This window comes from Narcine bancroftii, chromosome 4, assembly GCF_036971445.1.
Source record: "Narcine bancroftii isolate sNarBan1 chromosome 4, sNarBan1.hap1, whole genome shotgun sequence".
Taxonomy (NCBI): Eukaryota; Metazoa; Chordata; class Chondrichthyes; order Torpediniformes; family Narcinidae; genus Narcine; species Narcine bancroftii.
The window spans coordinates 301,421,203-301,441,573 of NC_091472.1; the positions used below are offsets into that span (position 1 = coordinate 301,421,203).

Below are 20,371 nucleotides of genomic sequence, written 5' to 3' on the forward strand. Positions count from 1 at the left end.
TGCTTCTGATAGAGATGGATTATTTTACCCCAGATGCAGTGAAAAGAAAGAACTTTGAAAAAAATTACAAAAGAATATTTTGTATATTCTTCCAAATGTCTATGCTGGTCTATAAAAATTAATTTATTTCTCTTTTATTATTTACAGCAAAATAGCACATTCCAGTGGGTTTCAAGTTTGTCCTTATTTCATTGGGCATGGGATAGGCTCATATTTTCATGGACATCCTGAAATTTGGCATCATGGTAAGTTTTTCCCTTTGATTGCTAACTGCTAATAACTTGTACTTATGTACTTTGTAATGGTCCTTTAACCAAAATGTTTGTTTTTATTATTAATGAGCAGTACAATTTGCAACCTAATGGTCAGGCAGATCCCTGACTCATAGGAGATGTATCCTGGGTAATTGAGGAGTGCAGAAAGGCATGCTGGGAGCAGCACTAGTCATACTAAGCTGATGGAACCCAGAATATGAATGCTAAGGTCAAGGCTAAAACCTTCATCTCCATGTGTTCAGCCAGAAATGGTGAGTGGATGATCTCAGCTTCCTTCTCAAAGTAGAGTTCAGCCAATTTGAATCATTCAAATCAAAAAACAGCTGTCAGCACTGAACAAGTAAAGGTTATGCTTTCCCAAACAGAGTACTAAAAACCTGCACTTCAAAACTAGCTTTGCATCAAGTCAGCTGTTCCAATACAATTCTGGCACTGGCATCTACCCAATGATGTGGAAAATTGCTGAGTGATATCCTGTTTACAAAATATGGGACAAGTCCAAACGTGTTGATTGCTATCCAATTAGTCAACTCTCAATAATAATCAAAGTGATGGAAGGTGTCATTGATATTGCTATACAAAGTATCAATTGCTGACTAACAATCTGCTTAACAGTACCCTGTTTAAGTTTTGCCACATCATAGCCTTTGTCAAGTAACTGAATTTCAAAGATGAGGGTGACTTTGAATGTGGTATCAAGAAGTTATGGTAAAACTAAAATGAATGACTATGACTTACTTCCTGACTACCTAAACTCCTTCCACCTTTATTGGATACCATTTGGGAGTGTGATGAAGTACTTTTACTGTCTAGTGAAGCTCCAAATAAAATCAACCAAGGGGGTTAATTCATTCCAGAACAAAGCAAACTACTTGATTGGTAACCTTTTTAAGCATTAATTCCCTCCAATACCATCACATAATGGCTGCATTTCGGCTCAAAATGTACCACACTTCTCACTTAGACTGCCCAAGAAGCATCTTCCAAATGTGTGAGATTTGCTACCAAGAACAATGCAGGCTTAAGGTGTTTGTTCCTTTCCACATCACGTATTATCCTTACCAGGAAAAATGTTACCATTTCTGAATATAAATCCCGGAACTCCCACCACAGTGCTTGAAGAAGGTGACTCACTATCTCCTTTTCAACGGCAAATGAACATGAGCAAAGTTCTTACCAGAAATAACATCATCTTGGAAAATGTAGATATTGTAGTGCCCGCGCTGCGCGAGCATGGAGAAGAATGACATGCACACCAAAGCCTTGGAAAACAAGACTGATTTATTGCTCTGGCTGTCGCGGTTCATTGGAGTGCCAGCTTGGGATAGACTGGCGTTCCTCCCAGAGTTCTCCATCTTCCCACTGTGCGGAGATCACCTGGGATGCCAGCTGGTGTCACCCCCAAGTCCATGCAGTTGCTACACGCATCGGCCATTTTGTGGGCCGGTCCATATCTCCATGCTGGGCTGCTACACGACCCCCCCCCCCACACCCCAGAACCAGCAACCGGGCCATTGTCCATAGCCTTTGGTGATCTGCCCCTGAATTGCTGGGGTGGAATGGAGACCAGCTCATTACTGTCCAGATATGCTGGTTTCAGGCAGACGACGGTAAAAATTTCCTCGTTATCGTTGATGTCGAGGTCGGAAGTGGGACCATTGTCCCTGACAACTTTGTAGGGCCACTGTAGGGGGTGGTTGGTGTGCGCCCCTTCTCATGAATACGCATTGACAAGTTTTTATGACCCTGTAAACATTAAGTTTTGGCTAGCCATGTGGTGGGGGTTGTCGCGGGATCAGGGACCCCAATTTCCACCGCAAGTTCTTGAGGGTATATGCAAGATCTTCTGGCATTTATCGGGGGCCAACAACTCCCCAGAATGATCAAAGGCGCGCCGTAGACCATCTCCCCTGCCGAGGCATTGGAGTCCTCCTTCGGCGCGGTACGAATCCCCAACAGGATCCAAGGCAGTCTTTCCACTCAGATGGGGCCCTTGAGCTGGGCCATCAAGGCTGCCTTGAGATGCCTATGAAAGGCTCCACCAACACATTGGCCTGAGGATGATATGCCGTGGTGTGGTGGTACTATGTCCCCAAAAAGTTAGCCAGTGCTGCCCGGAGCCCAGAGATGAATTGTGCCTCCTGTCCAAGGTTAGGTGCTCTGGGACCCTGAATCTGGATACCTATGTGTCGATGAGTACCCTGGCGCAGATTTCTGTGGTGGTATCAGCGGGACTGCCTTTGGCCACCTCGTGGAGTGGTCAACCATGGTCAAGAGGTATCTGGTCCCACAGGAAACTAGTAACAGCCTCACTATGTTGATGTGTACATGGCTGCACCTGTGCCGCGCTGTTCAAAAGTCTGTGTGGGTGCACTCATGTGAACCTGCACTTTGGAAGACTGACAGTTTGTGCAGGTCTTGGCCACTGGCTGACCTTTTTATGGAGGCCATGCCAGACAAACCTGCTAGCCACCATTTTGACCGTGGCACAGATTGCGGGGTGCACCAGGATCTGGATGGCATCAAACTCCTGGCATCTCTATACAGCCAGAACGATGAGGCGGTGGCTGTTGGTAGAGACGTCGCACAGCAGTGTCAGGTTACCTGGGTCAATGGGGATGTCCTCCACCATAAAACTGGAGATAGCTGGCATATACGTGAGGATCTCAGGGTCCTGCTGCTGCGCTTTGGTGAGAGCCAAGTAGTCAACCCCCTGGGACAGGGTGTCCCCCCTGGGACATTCACAAGAAATGACAGAGCATCGGCTACCACGTTGCTTTTCCCCGCAATGTGCTGTATGACCGTGGTAAACACGGACACATAGGACATGTGTCTCTGTTGTCGGGCTGATTACAGGTCCAATACTTTATGGAAGGCGAAGGTCAGCGGTTTGTGATTGGTGAAGACCTTGAATTGCCAGCCTTCCAAAAAGTAACGGAAATATATTACTGCCAGGTGCAGCGCCAATAGCTCTCGAATGAAAGCGCGGTATTTGAGCTCTGGGGGTGTAGTGAAAGGCATTTGTATAGATGTATGGACTAGCCAGTTGAACCTCACTGACCTTTCCTAACTCCTACTTTGGCTGCTCCCCAGATTTCCCAATAAAGGCTGGAGTGCCTGGACTTTCCCCTTCTTGCTCCTGTACCTGGATCCTGGCCAAGTAGTGTATCAGTAATGCTCAGGTTTTTGATAATTAAAGCTGTTTAATCACTCCCATCATGTCAATGTGATTATTGTGTGCTCCACAGGGAGCAGAGGTGCCAGCTGAAAAAGGCCAGGGGTTGCAACTGGCCCTCAGTAAGCTATTCCAGTATGCTCCCTACCACCGTGCTGGAGGCATCGACTATCAGAGCAGTAGGTGCCTCCAGTCTGGGATGGACCAGGAGGATGGCGTTGGCGGCAAAGTCTTGGATGTGGGCCACAGGATATCTGTTGGGTATGGTAGCCTCATTGAGGTGGCGGTAGTCTACAACCCCCTGCTGATTTGGGCACAATGTGGAGTGGGGAGGCCCAGGTACTGTTGGAGCTCCGCACAATCCCCAGCTCCTCCATTTTCTTAAACTCCTCCTTTGCTATTCTAAACTTTTTGGGAGGGAGTCAGTGCGCCCTGGCACAGAGCTGGGGACCCTCAGTCAAAATGTGGTGCCTTACCCTGTGCTTTGGATCAGCTACGGAGAACTGTGGTGCCACTGTTGAGGGGAACTCTGCCAGGATGCGGATGAATTCATTGTCCAAAAATGTTATAGGGTCCAGGTGGAGAGCAGATAACTTGACTTCCCCCAGAGGCAAAATCTGAAAAGTTATGGCATGCACAAAATGCCATCCCTTGAGGTCAACAAGCAAGCAGTGGACCTGAAGGAAGTTGGCCCACAGGAGTAGTTGCCCCACTGCTGCAAGGGTGAAGGTCCATTTAAAATGGATGTTGGTGAAATGAAGGGGAATGGTGTGGATCCCAAAAGTCCAAACGGAGGAGCTGTTGGCTGCCCTCAGTGCTGGCCCCTGCTCTCCATTGTGGGTGTCAAGCCCTGTAGAGGGTAGGACGCTTATCTCAGCACTAGTTTTGACCAGGAAACACCTGTCTGACAAGGAGTCCCAAACATAGAGGAGGCTATCTTGTGGGGCCAACCGCCGCAACCATAAACAGCAGTTGGCCAGGGCGCTTCCCGTAAACCCGCAGAGTGGATAGCATCAACGGGCCTGCGCACCCCATCACTGATGATAGTTTCATAGCTGTCCCAGGGTATTAACATGCCTCTCCATTGGGCTTGGTCTCGCAGGCAGTTGTTCGTGGAGCTTCCTGATGTGGTTTACAACAGCTCTGGTATCCTTCTTCGCTCTCCAGAACATGTCCACCTGGGCTGCGACCCTCCAAGGGTCACTGGAGTCGTCATCTGTGAATAAGAGTCAGATATCCTTGGGCATCTGCTCCAGAAAGATCTGCTCAAGGCTTGTCACCTTCAGTCAAAGCAAGCATCTCACTCATTAGGGCAGATGGGGTCCTATCCCCCAATCCGTCCCTATGCAGCAATCAAGCAGCGCGTTTACGCCATGAGTGCCCGAAAGTGTGGGTTAACAGCTCTTTGAGGTCTGCGTATTTGCCTTGCTCCAGAGGCTGCCGTAGGAAATCTACGACCCTTACCACTGTTTCCTGATCAAGGGTACTCATGACGTAGAGGTTGCGGATATCGGCGGCAGCAATGTGCCAAAGGTGGAACTGACTCCTGGCCTGTTTGAACTACATGTGTGGCTGTGACACCCAAAACATTGGGAGACTGAGAGAGACTGTATGGATGGTCACTGGCTCTGCTTGATCCAGCATCTCTGCTGGTTAGACCTTTCGGGGTCACCAATGAAGTGTCCGTGCTACGCGAGCATGGAGAAGAATGACATGCACACAAAAACCTTGGAAAACAAGACTGGTTCATTGCTCTGGCCTTCGTGCTTATATGGGCCCCAGGTGCTGACGTCTGGGCCATGCATCATCGGAGTGCCAGCCTGGGATGGCCGGCATTCCCGCCAGAGTTCTCCATATTCCCGCCATCTGGAGGTCATCTGGAATGACGGCCGGTGTCACCCCCAGGTCTGCATGGTCCCTGCGTTCATCGGCCATTTTGTGGACTGGTCCGTATCTTCATGCGTGGGCCACTAAAATATACCTTTTTTGCTGTAATATAATTATTCATTTCCCAAGCTTTTTTGCTTATAGTTACATTTTGATTTATAGCTTTAACTTTTTCTCTCTGCCTCTAATGCTTGTTGCCATTCCAGAATACTTCTGAATCACTTCCTTGGACTTTCTGTTTGCCTCTTTCTGGGTGTCAATCATTCCTCATTTATATTTCTAGCCAACATATGTCTATATCTCCAAAAAGGACATGGACATACTGTATAGACATCTAGGTCCATTTATGCCAATAGTTAGTACATCTAATTCTTGTTTGTGTATTCTTCTGTCTCCTTTTGTTATTTTTCCTATTGAATTTGATTTCCTTCCTTTTTTCATCAATTATTTTCTGTAAATTTACATTTCAAATGTTATGAGTACATTCTCTTGATGATGGGTTTTTGTGATCACCAAACAGCAAATATGCAGGCACCAACCAGGGTAAAATAACAGCATGAAAGGGCATTAGGTATCCAACAGAGTATGTACCGGCACTGGAAACATTCGGACTGCTATTGGAAGTGGTGCTGGGGTCAAGATGCAACATGCACTTATGGAGACAGATTGCATCAAAGTGAAAATGAAGAATCATAATCTCAGAATGTGACAGAAGTAGATGTCACATTTCAGTTTTATTGTCAGAGTAAATACATAACACCACATACAACCCTTAGATTCTTTTTGCTGCGGATGAAGCAGTATTTGTCACTTATTGGTAGTACAAAAAAAACTGTACTCAACATATACATGTAAACAAATAAAGAAATGTAAACAAACTGATTGTGCAATACAGAAAATAAATATTTAAGTAAGAAAATGTGCAAAATAAGAGTCCTTAAATGAGTCTCTGAGTTTGATGGTGGAGGGGTAGCAGCTGTTTCTAAACCTGGTGGTAGGAGTCTTGTGGCGTCCATACCTCTTACCTGATTGTAGCAGAAACAACAGAGCGTGTGGTTGGTGATTTGGATCTTTGATGATTGCTGCTGTTCTCTGATGCCATCATTCCTTGTAGATGTTCTCAATGGAGGGGAAGGTTTTGCCTGTGATATCCTGGGCTCTGCCAACATCGTTTTGCAAGTCTTTCCGCTCAGGGTAATTGGTGTCCCCATGCCAGACCGTGATGTAGCATATTTTCCACCACACATCTATAGAAATTTGCCAGTGATTCCAATGTCATATCAAACCTCTACAAACCTAAGGAAATAGAGATACAGACGTGCTTTCTTCACGATGCCTTTAGTGTGTTGGGTCCAGGAAAGGTCCTCCAAGATAGTGACTCCCAAGAACATAAATTTGCACCCCTCTGATCCTCCAATTATCACTGGATTGTACATCTCTGATTTTCCTCTCCTGAAGTCAACAATCAGCTCCTTGGTTTTGGTGAAATAGAGTGCAAGGTTGTTGTTAGTATACCATTCTACCAAGTTTTCAATCTCCCTCCTGTATGCTGTCTCATCATCTCTTTTTATACAACCCACTACTGTCATATCAACAGAGAATTGGTAGATGGTGTTGTCGTACTGTGCCATAAAGTCATAGGTGTATAGCGAATAGAGCAGGGGACTAAGAATGCAGCCCTGTGGTGCTCCAGTACTTTTTTTTCAAACTTTATTTAAAATTTTATGACATGAATAAAATAAAAATTACATTTAAAGAAATAATAAAAAATAAGATAATAAAAATTAGAATACTACATCATTAAACTACACAAATTAACCCCCCCAATAATTATAACACAACATTAATCATCTAATTTAAAATTAATCCAACCCTCCCCCCAAAATAAAGAGTGAAGAATTAATTAACAATGTTGTAAATAAAATAGAAAAAACCCCACTTACAAAAAAAAGGATAAAACTTAACAACAACAAAAAATTACTAACAAAAAAAAATACCAATACTAAAATAATGCCCTTAAACATATATTTAAATCAAACATAATACATGTATTTAACAAATGAAATCCACTTTAAAACTAAGTTCAAATATTAAAATCATATATCAACCACATATCTGTTATACAAAAAATCATAATTAATAATACATAAATACAGAATTTCCATTAATACCGTTTCCTTTATAATTTATCGAGAGAACAAAAACATCCCTTAGAAAAACAATCAGATAAACTTTTTATTCCCTTCCCCTCCCCTTATATAAAAAAGAAAAAAAGTTCAAACTCTTATAAAATTCTCCATATTCTTCATTTATAACATCTTCAAAATTCTCTATCGAAATTAACTTAATTTTATTAAACTCTTCTCCCTCAATGTATTTGTACTTAATTTTCTTCTTTTTCTTCTTATCACCTTTCCTCTCATCTTCCTCTTCATCTAATTCAACATCCTCAACTTTTGACTTATTATCTTCTGTGACATCATCCTCTTAAAAAAGAAAGAAAAAAGGAAAAAAAAACACCCAAAAAAAAGAGAAAAAAAAGGAGAGAAAAAAAAAACCTCCTAATTCCATCTCAATTACACGAAAACCAACAAGGTCGGGTCAGGTACAGCAATGAGCTCTCTGAACCCTTCTCCATTAACAATGGCGTGAAGCAAGGCTGTGTTCTCGCACCAACCCTCTTTTCAATCTTCTTCAGCATGATGCTGAACCAAGCCATGAAAGACCTCAACAATGAAGACGCTGTTTACATCTGGTACCGCACGGATGGCAGTCTCTTCAATCTGAGGCGCCTGCAAGCTCATACCAAGACACAAGAGAAACTTGTCCGTGAACTACTCTTTGCAGACAATGCCGCTTTAGTTGCCCATTCAGAGCCAGCTCTTCAGCGCTTGACGTCCTGTTTTGCGGAAACTGTTTGGCCTGGAAGTCAGCCTGAAGAAAACTGAGGTCCTCCATCAGCCAGCTCCCCACCATGACTACCAGCCCCCCCACATCTCCATCGGGCACACAAAACTCAAAACGGTCAACCAGTTTACCTATCTCGGCTGCACCATTTCATCAGATGCAAGGATCGATAACGAGATAGACAACAGACTCGCCAAGGCAAATAGCGCCTTTGGAAGACTACACAAAAGAGTCTGGAAAAACAACCAACTGAAAAACCTCACAAAGATAAGCGTATACCGAGCCGTTGTCATACCCACACTCCTGTTCGGCTCCGAATCATGGGTCCTCTACCGGCATCACCTACGGCTCCTCGAACGCTTCCACCAGCGTTGTCTCCGCTCCATCCTCAACATTCATTGGAGCACTTTCATCCCTAACGTCGAAGTACTAGAGATGGCAGAGGTCGACAGCATCGAGTCCACACTGCTGAAGATCCAGCTGTGCTGGGTGGGTCACGTCTCCAGAATGGAGGACCATCGCCTTCCCAAGATCATGTTATATGGCGAGCTCTCCACTGGCCACCGTGACAGAGGTGCACCAAAGAAAAGGTACAAGGACTGCCTAAAGAAATCTCTTGGTGCCTGCCACATTGACCACCGCCAGTGGGCTGATATCGCCTCAAACCGTGCATCTTGGCGCCTCACAGTTCGGCAGGCAGCAACCTCCTTTGAAGAAGACCGCAGAGCCACCACACTGACAAAAGGCAAAGGAGGAAAAGCCCAACACCCAACCCCAACCAACCAATTTTCCCCTGCAACAGCTGCAACCGTGTCTGCCTGTTCCGCATCAGACTTGTCAGCCACAAACGAGCCTGCAACTGACGTGGACATTTACCCCCTCCATAAATCTTCGTCCGCGAAGCCAAGCCAAAGAAAAGAAGACAATCAGAAAACAAAAAGAGTTTTTAAAAAATTTTTTAAAAAACCTTCACTTCTTAACCCAAAAACTAAAAAGAAAAAAAAAACAGGTCGGAGGTCACAACTACCTCCTCCTGTTTAAACCGCCCAAAGCAGTAACTCCCCCAAAATATTGGGTGTGAGATAACTCACAGGTAGCTGATGACTTCTGGAAACTAGTGCCCACCCAGTTTCCTCTCCCAACTCCCATTTCATTAAACTATCATCATTATTTAAACTATTTAAAGTCTTCTCAAAAAAAAGATAAAAGATTTATTTTTTTAAATCAATGTTACCACTTCGGTCACCATTGCTTCCATTTCTTTTAAAAATCTGGATCCCACCTTACATCTCTACTCTCTTTGGAGACCTTGAAGGACTACATCGTTCCTGAAACTGCATGATTGGTAGAGACTGAGCAAAGTCTATAACCTCTTTAGGATTGTCAAAGAACTTTGGCTAATTTCCATCCTAAAAAATCTTCAGTACCGCAGAATACCTGAATGTTGCCTTATGTCTTTTTTTCCACAACCGTTCTTTCACAGAATTAAATTCGCGTTGTTGAAACATAATTTCTTGACTCAAATCTTGATAGAAGAAAACAGGATTATTCTGAACCATCAAAGGAGATCTATTTTACAATATAGTAATAGCCGTACGTAAAATTGTCTCTCTGTCACAATAGTTTAAACAACGGATCAAAACAGATCTTGGATTCTGTCCTGAAAAAGATTTTCTTCTTAAAACTCTATAAGCACGTTCCAGTATTAAACCTTCAGGGAATTTATCCTGTCCTAACACTCGTGGAATCCATTCAGTAAAAAATTTTCTTGGATCTGGTCCTTCTATGTCTTCTGGCAAACCAACAATTTTCACGTTGTTCCGTCTAGATTGATTCTCAAATAATCAACCTTTTTTGCTAAATTTTTATTTTGGATCTGCAATGTTTCAATTATTCTATTTTCATCTTGCAGTTGATCCTGTGCATCGACTAAACCTTGATCACACATTTCAAATCTTTCAATGGTTTCAAGCTTAAAAGCTCCATTAATGACTTCTGCCATCGCATTAATCTTGGAAATAAACAGGTTCACAAAATTAGCTGAGTGACTCGATACAGAATATATCTTATCTTCAAGATCCTTAACAGACATTTCAACAGAAGTAGATTCAGGCATAATGGGGTCTTGCTATTCCTTAGAGACCACGGGATCTTCTGTCCCTTCCCTTCATTTAGTATCTTTTCTAGCAGTTTGACTTCGTATAAAAATCCCTCTCAAAGACCCCCAGCAATGCCAGGAGACTGAAGATCAGGGTTATCTTTAAGCCAAATCTCTTTAATCATCTTCACTGAATCGATGTCTGGAAAAACCGTTGTAATTGAAGATGCATTTTGCAGCGCCACCACTGTAGCAGTCGAATGACAGCTCTTTAACTCTCCAGCTGGTGGCGCCCCAGCCGATTCAACTGTCAAAGTCTAAGTAGCAGCACTCACAGTGGCCGTTGAGAGAAATACTGGCACCCGTCCAGCTCTTTGGTCTGAAAGCTGTTGAATGTGACCTTCAAAGAGCCTTACCGGCTTAAAACGGAGTTTCAATGCTGAACTCTGTACGTCTTCCTCTGGATCCATTCTACGCTGAGTCCTGGCTTCTTGTAAACAAGTAGGCTCAGACAATTTCGGAAAATGTAGTTTTTTAACAGTCTGTTGATGTTTTCTTTTACCCTTTTTTTTTGCATATAAACCATTAGGCACTAATCCAACACCTCTTATTATTTATAAACTTTTAAAAGAACTTTAACGGGCACTTAAAGACAAAACAATAAATCAGAGTCAGGAGAGGTCTGGAAGGCACGTCTGTTCCCTACGCCATCTTGCCACGCCCCCCCCCCCCCCCCCCCCCCGGTGCTCCAGTACTAATGGAGATTGTGGAGATTGCCAATCCTCACTGATTGTGGTCTGGAGGTGAGGAAATCTATGATCCAAGTACACAGTGGAGTAAGTAAATTTGACAAACTGAAATGGAAGAGTGTGGGACACGGAGAGGAGAGGATGTTTTGGATGTGTCTTTGTAATGGAAAATTGTTGGAAGTATTAAAGATTAAATTATATATTTTAAAAAAGCAGGGTGGTTTCTAACCAGGAATAGACAACAGATAAAATTGGTAATTATAGTGCAAAAAAAATGGGAGATAATAATTCTTTTTGTTTAAGTATTGCTGAATATTGACATGATCATTAAGTTTTCAATCTTACTTTAATGTATTAGAAAATGAATATGAAAGCAGTTTGCCTGCTCTCCTTATTATCCTTCATGAATGTGATTATGTAATTAGTTTTTCTCAATGGAAAGTTCTGAGGAAAAAAAAACAATGTCCTTTTTTCTTGGCCTAAATTTTACATTTATCAGAAAACAGCTAGTCACCCTCTTGTGAACAGATTAGACATTTGCCAATTGCAGAAACTTTTATCTTAGAATTTTCCAAAGTTACTCATTAGGTACAAACTCCTGTCTCTATGTTTGGTGAAGAATGACTTTTCATCCTGCTGATAAAAATGGGGGTCTTCTGGGATCTATTACACGTGCTTGCACACTACAACCAAACTATAGGAAATTATGCCAAAAGATACCACTAGGAAACCCACAATATCTCTGGCTTGAGGGCGTGAAATTTGTTTAAATGGTTGTTTAAAAAAACCAAATTGTGTAGTTTGTCCAATTTCAAGGTCATACTGTGGAAGATAAGTTTCTGACAAGAAAAAAAAAGAATAGATTCCCTCTCCATAAAATATATGATTCATTAGTACCTGGGATTTGACACAAGCTTCTCATCGTTTTGTTCTGAAACAATATTACATCTGTGCCCTGAAGATGGGTGATGATACTCTCTCGTGGCTTACACTGCAAGGGATAATAATATCAAGATGAAGAAAATCCAATCTAATTATGTAAAACCATATTTATTTGAATACTGTTACAGCATTCTCACTTCATGATTGAGAAAAATAAAGATTTATTTTTTAAGACTGGAGCCAAAACAGAATATGAGCATTTCTTTCCTATATTTCAGTACCTATGTATCTCCTTCAGAATTCTGTTATTTCTTCCTTTTATTTAAATAAAATTAGGATGCGTATTTCTTGTTTTGTGTGTGACAGTGTACTATTTTGTGTTACTTCTAGCAATATGTATTTTAATTCAACTCTGAAGTTTGTAATAATTAATCCAGAGGTTGTATAGTTGCATGGTTATATCTTGAGGAGAAGATTATTTGTTCACCTATGTAATACAAGTCAGAAGATTTCAATTTGCATCAGCAAGATGAAAGGTAATACGTACTTCTGTGATTTGTTCTTCAAATGTTATTAACCATTTTACTTTATTTTTTTTAATGGGTTGTTTTCTTTTTTTAATATTTTATTTCAAATTTTTAACCATACATTGAAATATATTTCAAAATACAGATGTAATAATATATTATCAAATACATGATGATAATACCCCAACACCCCCCCTCCCCTACAGACCAAAGAAAAGATAAAGAAAAGAAAGTATATATTTAAATGTTAGAATAGAAGAAAGGATAAAATAAGAATGAGAATGGACTGCCATCTAGTCTAAAACTCATATCTATTTCATCATTAATGGGGTGGGCATTGTTTTCTTGATAATCAATCTACCAATGACCAATTCCTTGAATTTTGATCTTTTTTTGTGATATTTTCTAAAACAGATGTTGTCTGGTCCTTTAACTTTGTGGATCAAAGAGGATTTTTCCTCAATTACAATTTTATATTTCAGTGAAAATCCTTGAAGTTTATTGTCTTTTTTTGAATACTTTTTTCATACATGTAGTATTCAAGAATTACTATAATAAAAATATTGTTTCAAAAGGAGATAAATTAAAATTACATACATGATGGTATTTACCCTACCCTCCAAATGCCCCCCCCTTTCAAATCAACTAGTATGAAAAATACAATATAGTTATATAAAATAAAAGATGAAAAAGAAAACAAAACTTTCAGGATTCCACAGAGGGATTTTGTCCAACACACATATTTAAAGATCTTTAATACAATTCAAAGGAGATTCTCACAGGTCCAGAGGCATAGGAAAGACAATTTTACAAATTTAAATATAATATTTGGGTGTACGGGCATCAAATTTGCAGAAATATAGCATATTTGTTTCTCAAAGTATATGCATATTTTTCCAAAGGAACGCAGCTTTGAATCTCTGCATTCCATCTCGCCACACCCAAGTGATTTCCAATTAACTGGTATATATTTTCTTGCCTCCGCGAATGCAACTTTAACAAATACCAGTTGATATATTGACAAATTTAATTTAGGTCTTGTTCCTTCAATATTTCCTAATAGAACTAAATCTAGATTTTGCAGATATACAACACCTGTAACTTATTTCAGAAAATTCCCTAAATGCACCCAAAAAAATCTTTCCTTAGGACAAAGCCAAATTGTCTTCATCTCTAAATTCATTCTTTTTTCACATTTGTGCATTTTCAGATCAAGAGACATCCTTAAGGTCTTCTATGGACGAACTAGAGTTGATGTTCTTCCTATAATGCAGTGGTTGACCTTTAACATTAAAATAAATTCAGCCTCACCAGAGCTAGTTATAACTTCAACGTGTCGCCTTTGATATAAACCACACCATAAGTTAAATGTCCAAACATATGATTTTTTTAAGCAGCAGTGAATGTAAATTAGACATCATTAAAGATCCACCTAACAAAACTCCTGTTTTGTTACTTCAAGCTACTGAAATAATTTTAAATAATGCAAAGAACTTCAACATGTTAATATATTTTAGACATTTTTATTTTATGATCGCTGCAAAACTTAATGCCAACATCTATACTGATTTGAAAATATTTGTACTGACTTTATTACATGAAGTGCTAAATTTACACTGGTGCCAATTTTGTAACGTAAAACTTCTAAATTGAAATTTGACACTTGTATCCACTGATCCTGATCTACTGTATCTGACTATGAATACATATTTGGTATAATGCATTTGTTATGTGTTAATTTGGTAATTACATATAGTAATCCCCAGATTTGCTTGTGAGTATTCAATTTTACTGCAGTAACTGTTAATCTCACATAGACCATCAAAGCTTCTCCATTCTGAAAAAAAAGCTTTGGTCCCATCACTTTTTGCTCTGATTCTGGAGTTTTTCTGCCACAATTGTTCTCTGTGGATCTTTGATTTTAATCTGCAGATTTTCCAAGGATCAGTCTTAAATTTACATTTTACCAGTTTGAATTCCTTTTCATGGTTTAACAAAGTAGTGCTCCATAATTAGCTTTTCTGTTCCATTTACTATTATGTACCAGTATGTTAGCAAGATCTCCTTTTAATTATTACATTTCAAAGCATTTCTCCATTCTTTTTTGTCATAACTCATTTTCTGACACTGGGGATCAACTTCATGGCTCTTTTCCGTACCACTTCCAGACATCAATGCTTCCTTTGTCTCTCCATGACAAAATTGTAATTGAGTTATATTCTGACCAGAGAATTTTACATTTTCAGTGTGACATCTTCCATTTCGTATTCTGTTGATTTGCCAAGATAGGTCAGCAGTCTGTTTTCAGTGTTGAATGTTGCTGTGGAATGACGAGGCGTACTTATTGTGAAATCTACCTAATTATAAATTCCTTTCCATTTTTTAAGATGCTGTGATTTATTTAAGCAGATGATGTGATGGTCATTGTTCTCATGTTTTGAACGTCTCTACATGATATTTGATTTGTTTATAGTCTGCCAAAATATGTATCTAATTAACTTTGAAAATTCCTTTATGTCTATTCAGTTGTAACCTTTTACCTTCAATAATATTATGCGAAAAATTAACCAGTTTTTATTTTGCTTCTGAATTCAGATTGTTAATATAAAACAAGAATACCTATAGAACCTAGAACAGTACTGCACAGAAACAGCCCCTTTGGATGTCTATGCCAAACGTGATGCCAAATCAAACAATATCTCTGCTGCATGTACACCTCTATTCTCTGCACATTAATATATTGATCTAGAAGCCTATTGAATGCCACTCTTGCATCTGATTCCACCACTACCACCAACAGCTTGTTCCAGCACTCACCACTGTGCAAAAATAAACTGAACCCACACATCTCCCCTAAACTTAAATACTTGTCATTTTCTAGTGTTTGACCCGAGGAGAAAGATTCTAACTGACTACCCATTCTATGCCTCCCATAATTTTATAAGCTATTAGGTCTCCCCTCAGTCTCCAAGGCACCAGAGAAAACAACTTAAGTTTGTTTAACCTCTCCTTACAGCTCATACCCTCCATAGCTCGGTGGTTAAAGCACTGGTCTTGTAAACCAGGGATGAGAGTTTGTTCCTTGCTGGGGCCTCATTTCTCTGAGGGGCGCTGGGCAAAGTGGCGACCCTCTGTCTTCCTTATGGTAGACAAAGTTAAAGAATTTCATGTATGTTACATTCTAAATGTAGCATTACGTGACAATAATTTTACCTTTACCCTCTAATCCAGGCAGCATCCCGGTAAATCTTTTCTGTACTCTTTCCAAAGCCTCCACATCCTTCCTGTAACAGGGTGAAAGAATTGCACACAATGCTCCAATTGCGGTTTAAACAAAGTTTTACATAGCTACAATATTATTCCCTTACTCTGATATTCAATGCCTCATTTAAAAGTTATTCATGTGGATCCTCACATACTATTTTTTTGGCCAGGCTGATATCACACCTAGATGAGGATGTGTCAAATTATATAGAAAACTTGATGCCATATGTATTTATTCACTCCTTGAAGGATTCAACCCTGAAACATTGGTTATATATTTTTACCTTCTATGAATGCTGTGTGACCTGCCGAGTTTCTCCAGTACTTTTGAGTTTTTATTACTTTAACCCTTACTCTAATGTAGACTTTTGTGTTTCATTCCATATACATTTCACTCCTTAAACATTAACTCGATATACATTACACTCCATATTATCATTGATTGATGTTTGGTTGTCACCATGGTTCTCCAAATCTGGCCTGCTGGGAACCAATTACATTATATTAAGAAGGAAGAAAACAGACAGACACAAAAATATTTTAAAAATCCATGATGTTAAAGTCAAAGATATCCAGTTGAATCAAGGAGTCCAAACCTATTGCAAGAAGTAAAAGAAAACTAAATATTTAGTCAAATTCAAATCTCTCCATACTGTGTGCTCTGTGGCAGCCAACACCTGATGTTAAATGCTAAAGGAAGATAGCAACAATTTGTAAATTCTTTTAAGTTAATGACAGAAGAGATGGTATTCATATGGGATAAATGCACCACTGCTAATTTATGTGGGATAATTTATGCCTCCATGCAGGATGTCAGGAATTTAGAAACCTCTGATTGTCATAATTTCTGATCACTTGATTTGATTGAATGCCGTTTGAACATCATTGGTATTTTTCTTTTTTCTGTCCTAAAAGTGTGAACTGCTGGAATCTAGTTCCATGTATGCTTCATTACCTCATTTGATTATTCATGTGGGTTCTCACTTTGGCAGGGCTGTTGAACAATGAAAGGGTCACAGTTTAGCTCTATCTTGCCATCAAGTAAAATCTACATGGAATCATTACTGCTATGAATCACTCAGTAATTACCAGCAGTAAAAATCCTGACAGATTTTCTCTCAGAACATAGGTCAAAAATTCCCTGCTTAGCTAAGAGGAACTGAGCATCTCAATTGTAATAATTCTTGTATGTCATCAGATCCGATCATCTAATCCAGTATAAATCAGAAATCCACTCTGGGTGCTTTTCCATCTGACCACTTTTATCAGTGACTGGGATAAATATTTTGATATCTTGTTTGAAAATGCAGTGAGCAACTTGCAAATCAATGATGGTGCTCTTGCACAATATTTACTTGTTGCATTTATACCTATAGAGCGATTCCGGAAATTTAGCCATTGTTGAAATCCAATAAACTGGTAGCAATTATAGTGTGGAAGGCAGTTGAGGTTTGATTCACTTTCATATGTATAGAGGTATAGACTTTAATAGTACAGAAAGGAGCCATTTGGTCCACCATGTTGGTGTTGACTCCTCAAAAGGACAATACAATTATTACCATTCTTACTTCATAATGCTATAGTTACTTGACAGATCTTTAATTTCCTTTCATAAGTGATTATTAAATGTCTTTTTACTACCCCTTACTATAATGTATTTCAGATATTGACCCCATGCTGTGTTAAAGAATGTCATTGAATCATACATATTTGCATCACAAAAGTCTATCATGTCCATGTCGCTCAGAAAATGAACTGTTTCCCAGTTTTTGGTCAGTGGCCCTCAGTTGCAGCTCTTTAATGGTCTCCAGAGCATGTGATGAGTGATTCTGCCTCCAGTACACATACCTGATCTCCATTACTCTTTGGGTGACAATATTTTTCTGTATCCTTCCTTTTAGTTTTATTAAACTTTTTTGACTATAATTCGATGCCAGTGAAGATAGATTTTTCTTGTACACACTGCCTAGATTCTCATATCTCAATTAAGTCTCTTGTCAGTCTCCTTCATGTCAAATAAAGCAACCCCAAAACTATCCTTGCACTATTTTTGTACATTCTCCTGTTGTATGATAACCAGTCTGCACACTGTATTTTCACTGTGACCTCAACAGTATTTAATACATTTCTAGCGCAGTCTCCCTGCACTAACTCAGACAATAAAACCAACATCCCTTTCATCACCTGAACCAGTTTACCACTTCTTGTGCTTCCTTTCAGGATTTGTAATCATTCACTTCTTTTAAGTTAAACAAGAAAATCTGTAGATGCTAGGGACAATGTTAAAAAAAACCCATTTGCTGGAGAAGCTCACTAGGTCGCACAGCATCCAAAATTTTGGGCCTAATCCCTTTGCCAGGAATAAGGAAAAATAGATGCCTGAATGAAAAGGTAGGGGAAGGGGGAAGGAGAGGAGCACAGGTCAGCAGGTAAGAGGTAATGAGTGAAGACCGGTGGGAGGGTAGGAGAAAAAGAAGCTGAGAAGTGATGGGGAAAGGGCAGAGGGCTAAGGGTAACTCTCTGATAGGAGAAAGGAAGAAGGTAGGGAACTGGAGGAAAGGAGTCGGAGGGATCAGGAAAGAGAGATGGGAAAGGGGTTCATGGAAATTGGAGGGCGATAATGCCATCTGGTTGGAGTCTGCCAAAGCAGTATTTAAGATGCTGTACTTAAAATTTGCTGATGGCCTTGCTTTGGCAGTACATGAGTCCATTGACAGATGTGCTGGTGTGGCAGTGGTGTGTGGAATCAATATGGTGGGACACTGGGAGGTCCTTGCTGTTGCAACATTCAAGAAAAGGTGCTCAATGAAGTGATCTCCCAGTATGCATGTAGTTTCCCCAATGTAGAGGAGGCCGCATCAAGAGCTGCCTCCTATGGAACTCAATTGCATTCAGCCCTCTAATAACAACAATTCAACGACCATTCCATTTTACTTTCTCCCATTATCGTCTTATCCAATAAGCCACTTTTCTATGCACTACATGGGCTTTTACTTTTCTGATCAATTTAACAAAAGTTCATTTAAGTTAGTTACATACCATCTACCTTTAACAAACTGGTTCTGCTTGTACTAAATGCTGATCTATGTAGGCTCTGAGAATTATTTTCCAATAATTTTCACACCATTAATATTGAGGAACCTAAAAGCACAGAAATGACTCCTTTGGCCCACTACATCTTGTTCATTTTTTCCCCCCATTTGCCTGCATTAGGATTACATCCTTCTGCACCATGTTTATTCAGTGGATGGCTAGATGTCTCTTAAACATTGTTATTACATCTGATTCTACCACCTCTGGCAATGAGTTCAAGATATCAATCACTCTCTGTGTATAAAAACACATTTTCAGATATCCTTCAAAATCCCCTCTTACCTTAAAACTATGCTGTCTTATTTTTAATTACCTTTGCCATGGGAAAAAAGTGCTATCCCTCCTATCTGTGATTCATGATTTTATACATGTCTATTATGGTCACCCCTCAGTCTTCGCTCCAGAAAAAACAAGCTCACAGAGGTCTTGGATAATAGCAAGCAGGAAAGTCTGGACTAGCCAATTACCATGGGGAGCTTACGGACTCCAGCTGTTCCTTTGGTCAACTAAGACTCCCGGAAGTGACATCTTACCAGCTGGGTTGTGGGATTAGGTAGGCCCTGACCTGTTCAAAGTATGCAACCCTATGAGGAAGGGCATCATTATCCTCATATTTAAACAGAAGAGGAAAAGGGAGGCTATCAGGAATTGGAAACCCATATCATTGTTAAACATTGACTACAAAATCCTGTTCAAAGCCATCACCAATTGAGTCAAGTCTGCCCTGTGGTAGGTGATCCACCCAGACCAAACCTGCATGGTTCCAGACAGGAAAATCTCTGATAGCTTACGTGCAGGATGGGTGGTGGGTACCTGCCTGGTCAGCTTTTGACCAAAAGAAGGCCATTGACTAGATCTCACACATGATGGATGTGCTCTCCAAACGGCTTTGTGGAGGGAATCTGAAATTGGATTAATCTGCTTTACACAGACATCCATAGAGCAATCCAATTCAATGGGTGGGAAATTCAAGTCTGGGGTGAGGCAGGGATGCCCGCTTTATCCAGTCTTATTTGTGTGCTGCATAGAGTTCTGCTGAATCCATCAGGAAGGATGAGAGCATAAGAGGAGTTACATGTCAGGCAATGGAGATACTCAGGTAAAGGCGTCTCTGTATGTGGATGATGTCGCCATCTTCTGTTCGGACACACAATCGGTCCGCAGACTGATCAGCATCTGAGACCATTTTGAGTCGGCAACAGGCTCTAGGGTAAACCAGAAGAAAAATACGGCAGTGCTCTTCTGTAACCATTCGTTTCCAAATTAGGTCTGACTACCTGAAGGTGCTAGGGATCTGGTTTGGAGGGGTTGACACATGCAACAAAAATTGGTCAGAGCTGTAGGGATGGCGCTCCTTCTCAATAACAGTGAAGAACCTGGTCTCAACTTCGAAAGGCTCTCTGTACTTCTGTCCCAGGATTTGTGAAGGAGGGCCTGGCCCCGTTGCTGCCCAATGGCCCAGTCAGCTGGACTTTGCCTCACCACCTATCTTTTATGAAAAGATTTTTCCAGAG

At 40.4% G+C, this 20,371-nt stretch overlaps 1 protein-coding gene across 4 annotated transcripts in view; it reads left to right on the forward strand.

The window, feature by feature from the left end:
• The window catches only part of metap1d (methionyl aminopeptidase type 1D (mitochondrial)), a 184,059-nt gene that overhangs the window by 148,180 nt on the left and 15,508 nt on the right, over positions 1-20,371 (forward strand). For all 4 annotated transcript variants that reach the window (XM_069935729.1, XM_069935728.1, XM_069935731.1 and 1 more), the window contains one exon: positions 148-245. In XM_069935729.1, coding sequence (XP_069791830.1) covers positions 148-245 — 98 coding nt within the window. The remainder of the gene's footprint in view (positions 1-147; positions 246-20,371) is intronic.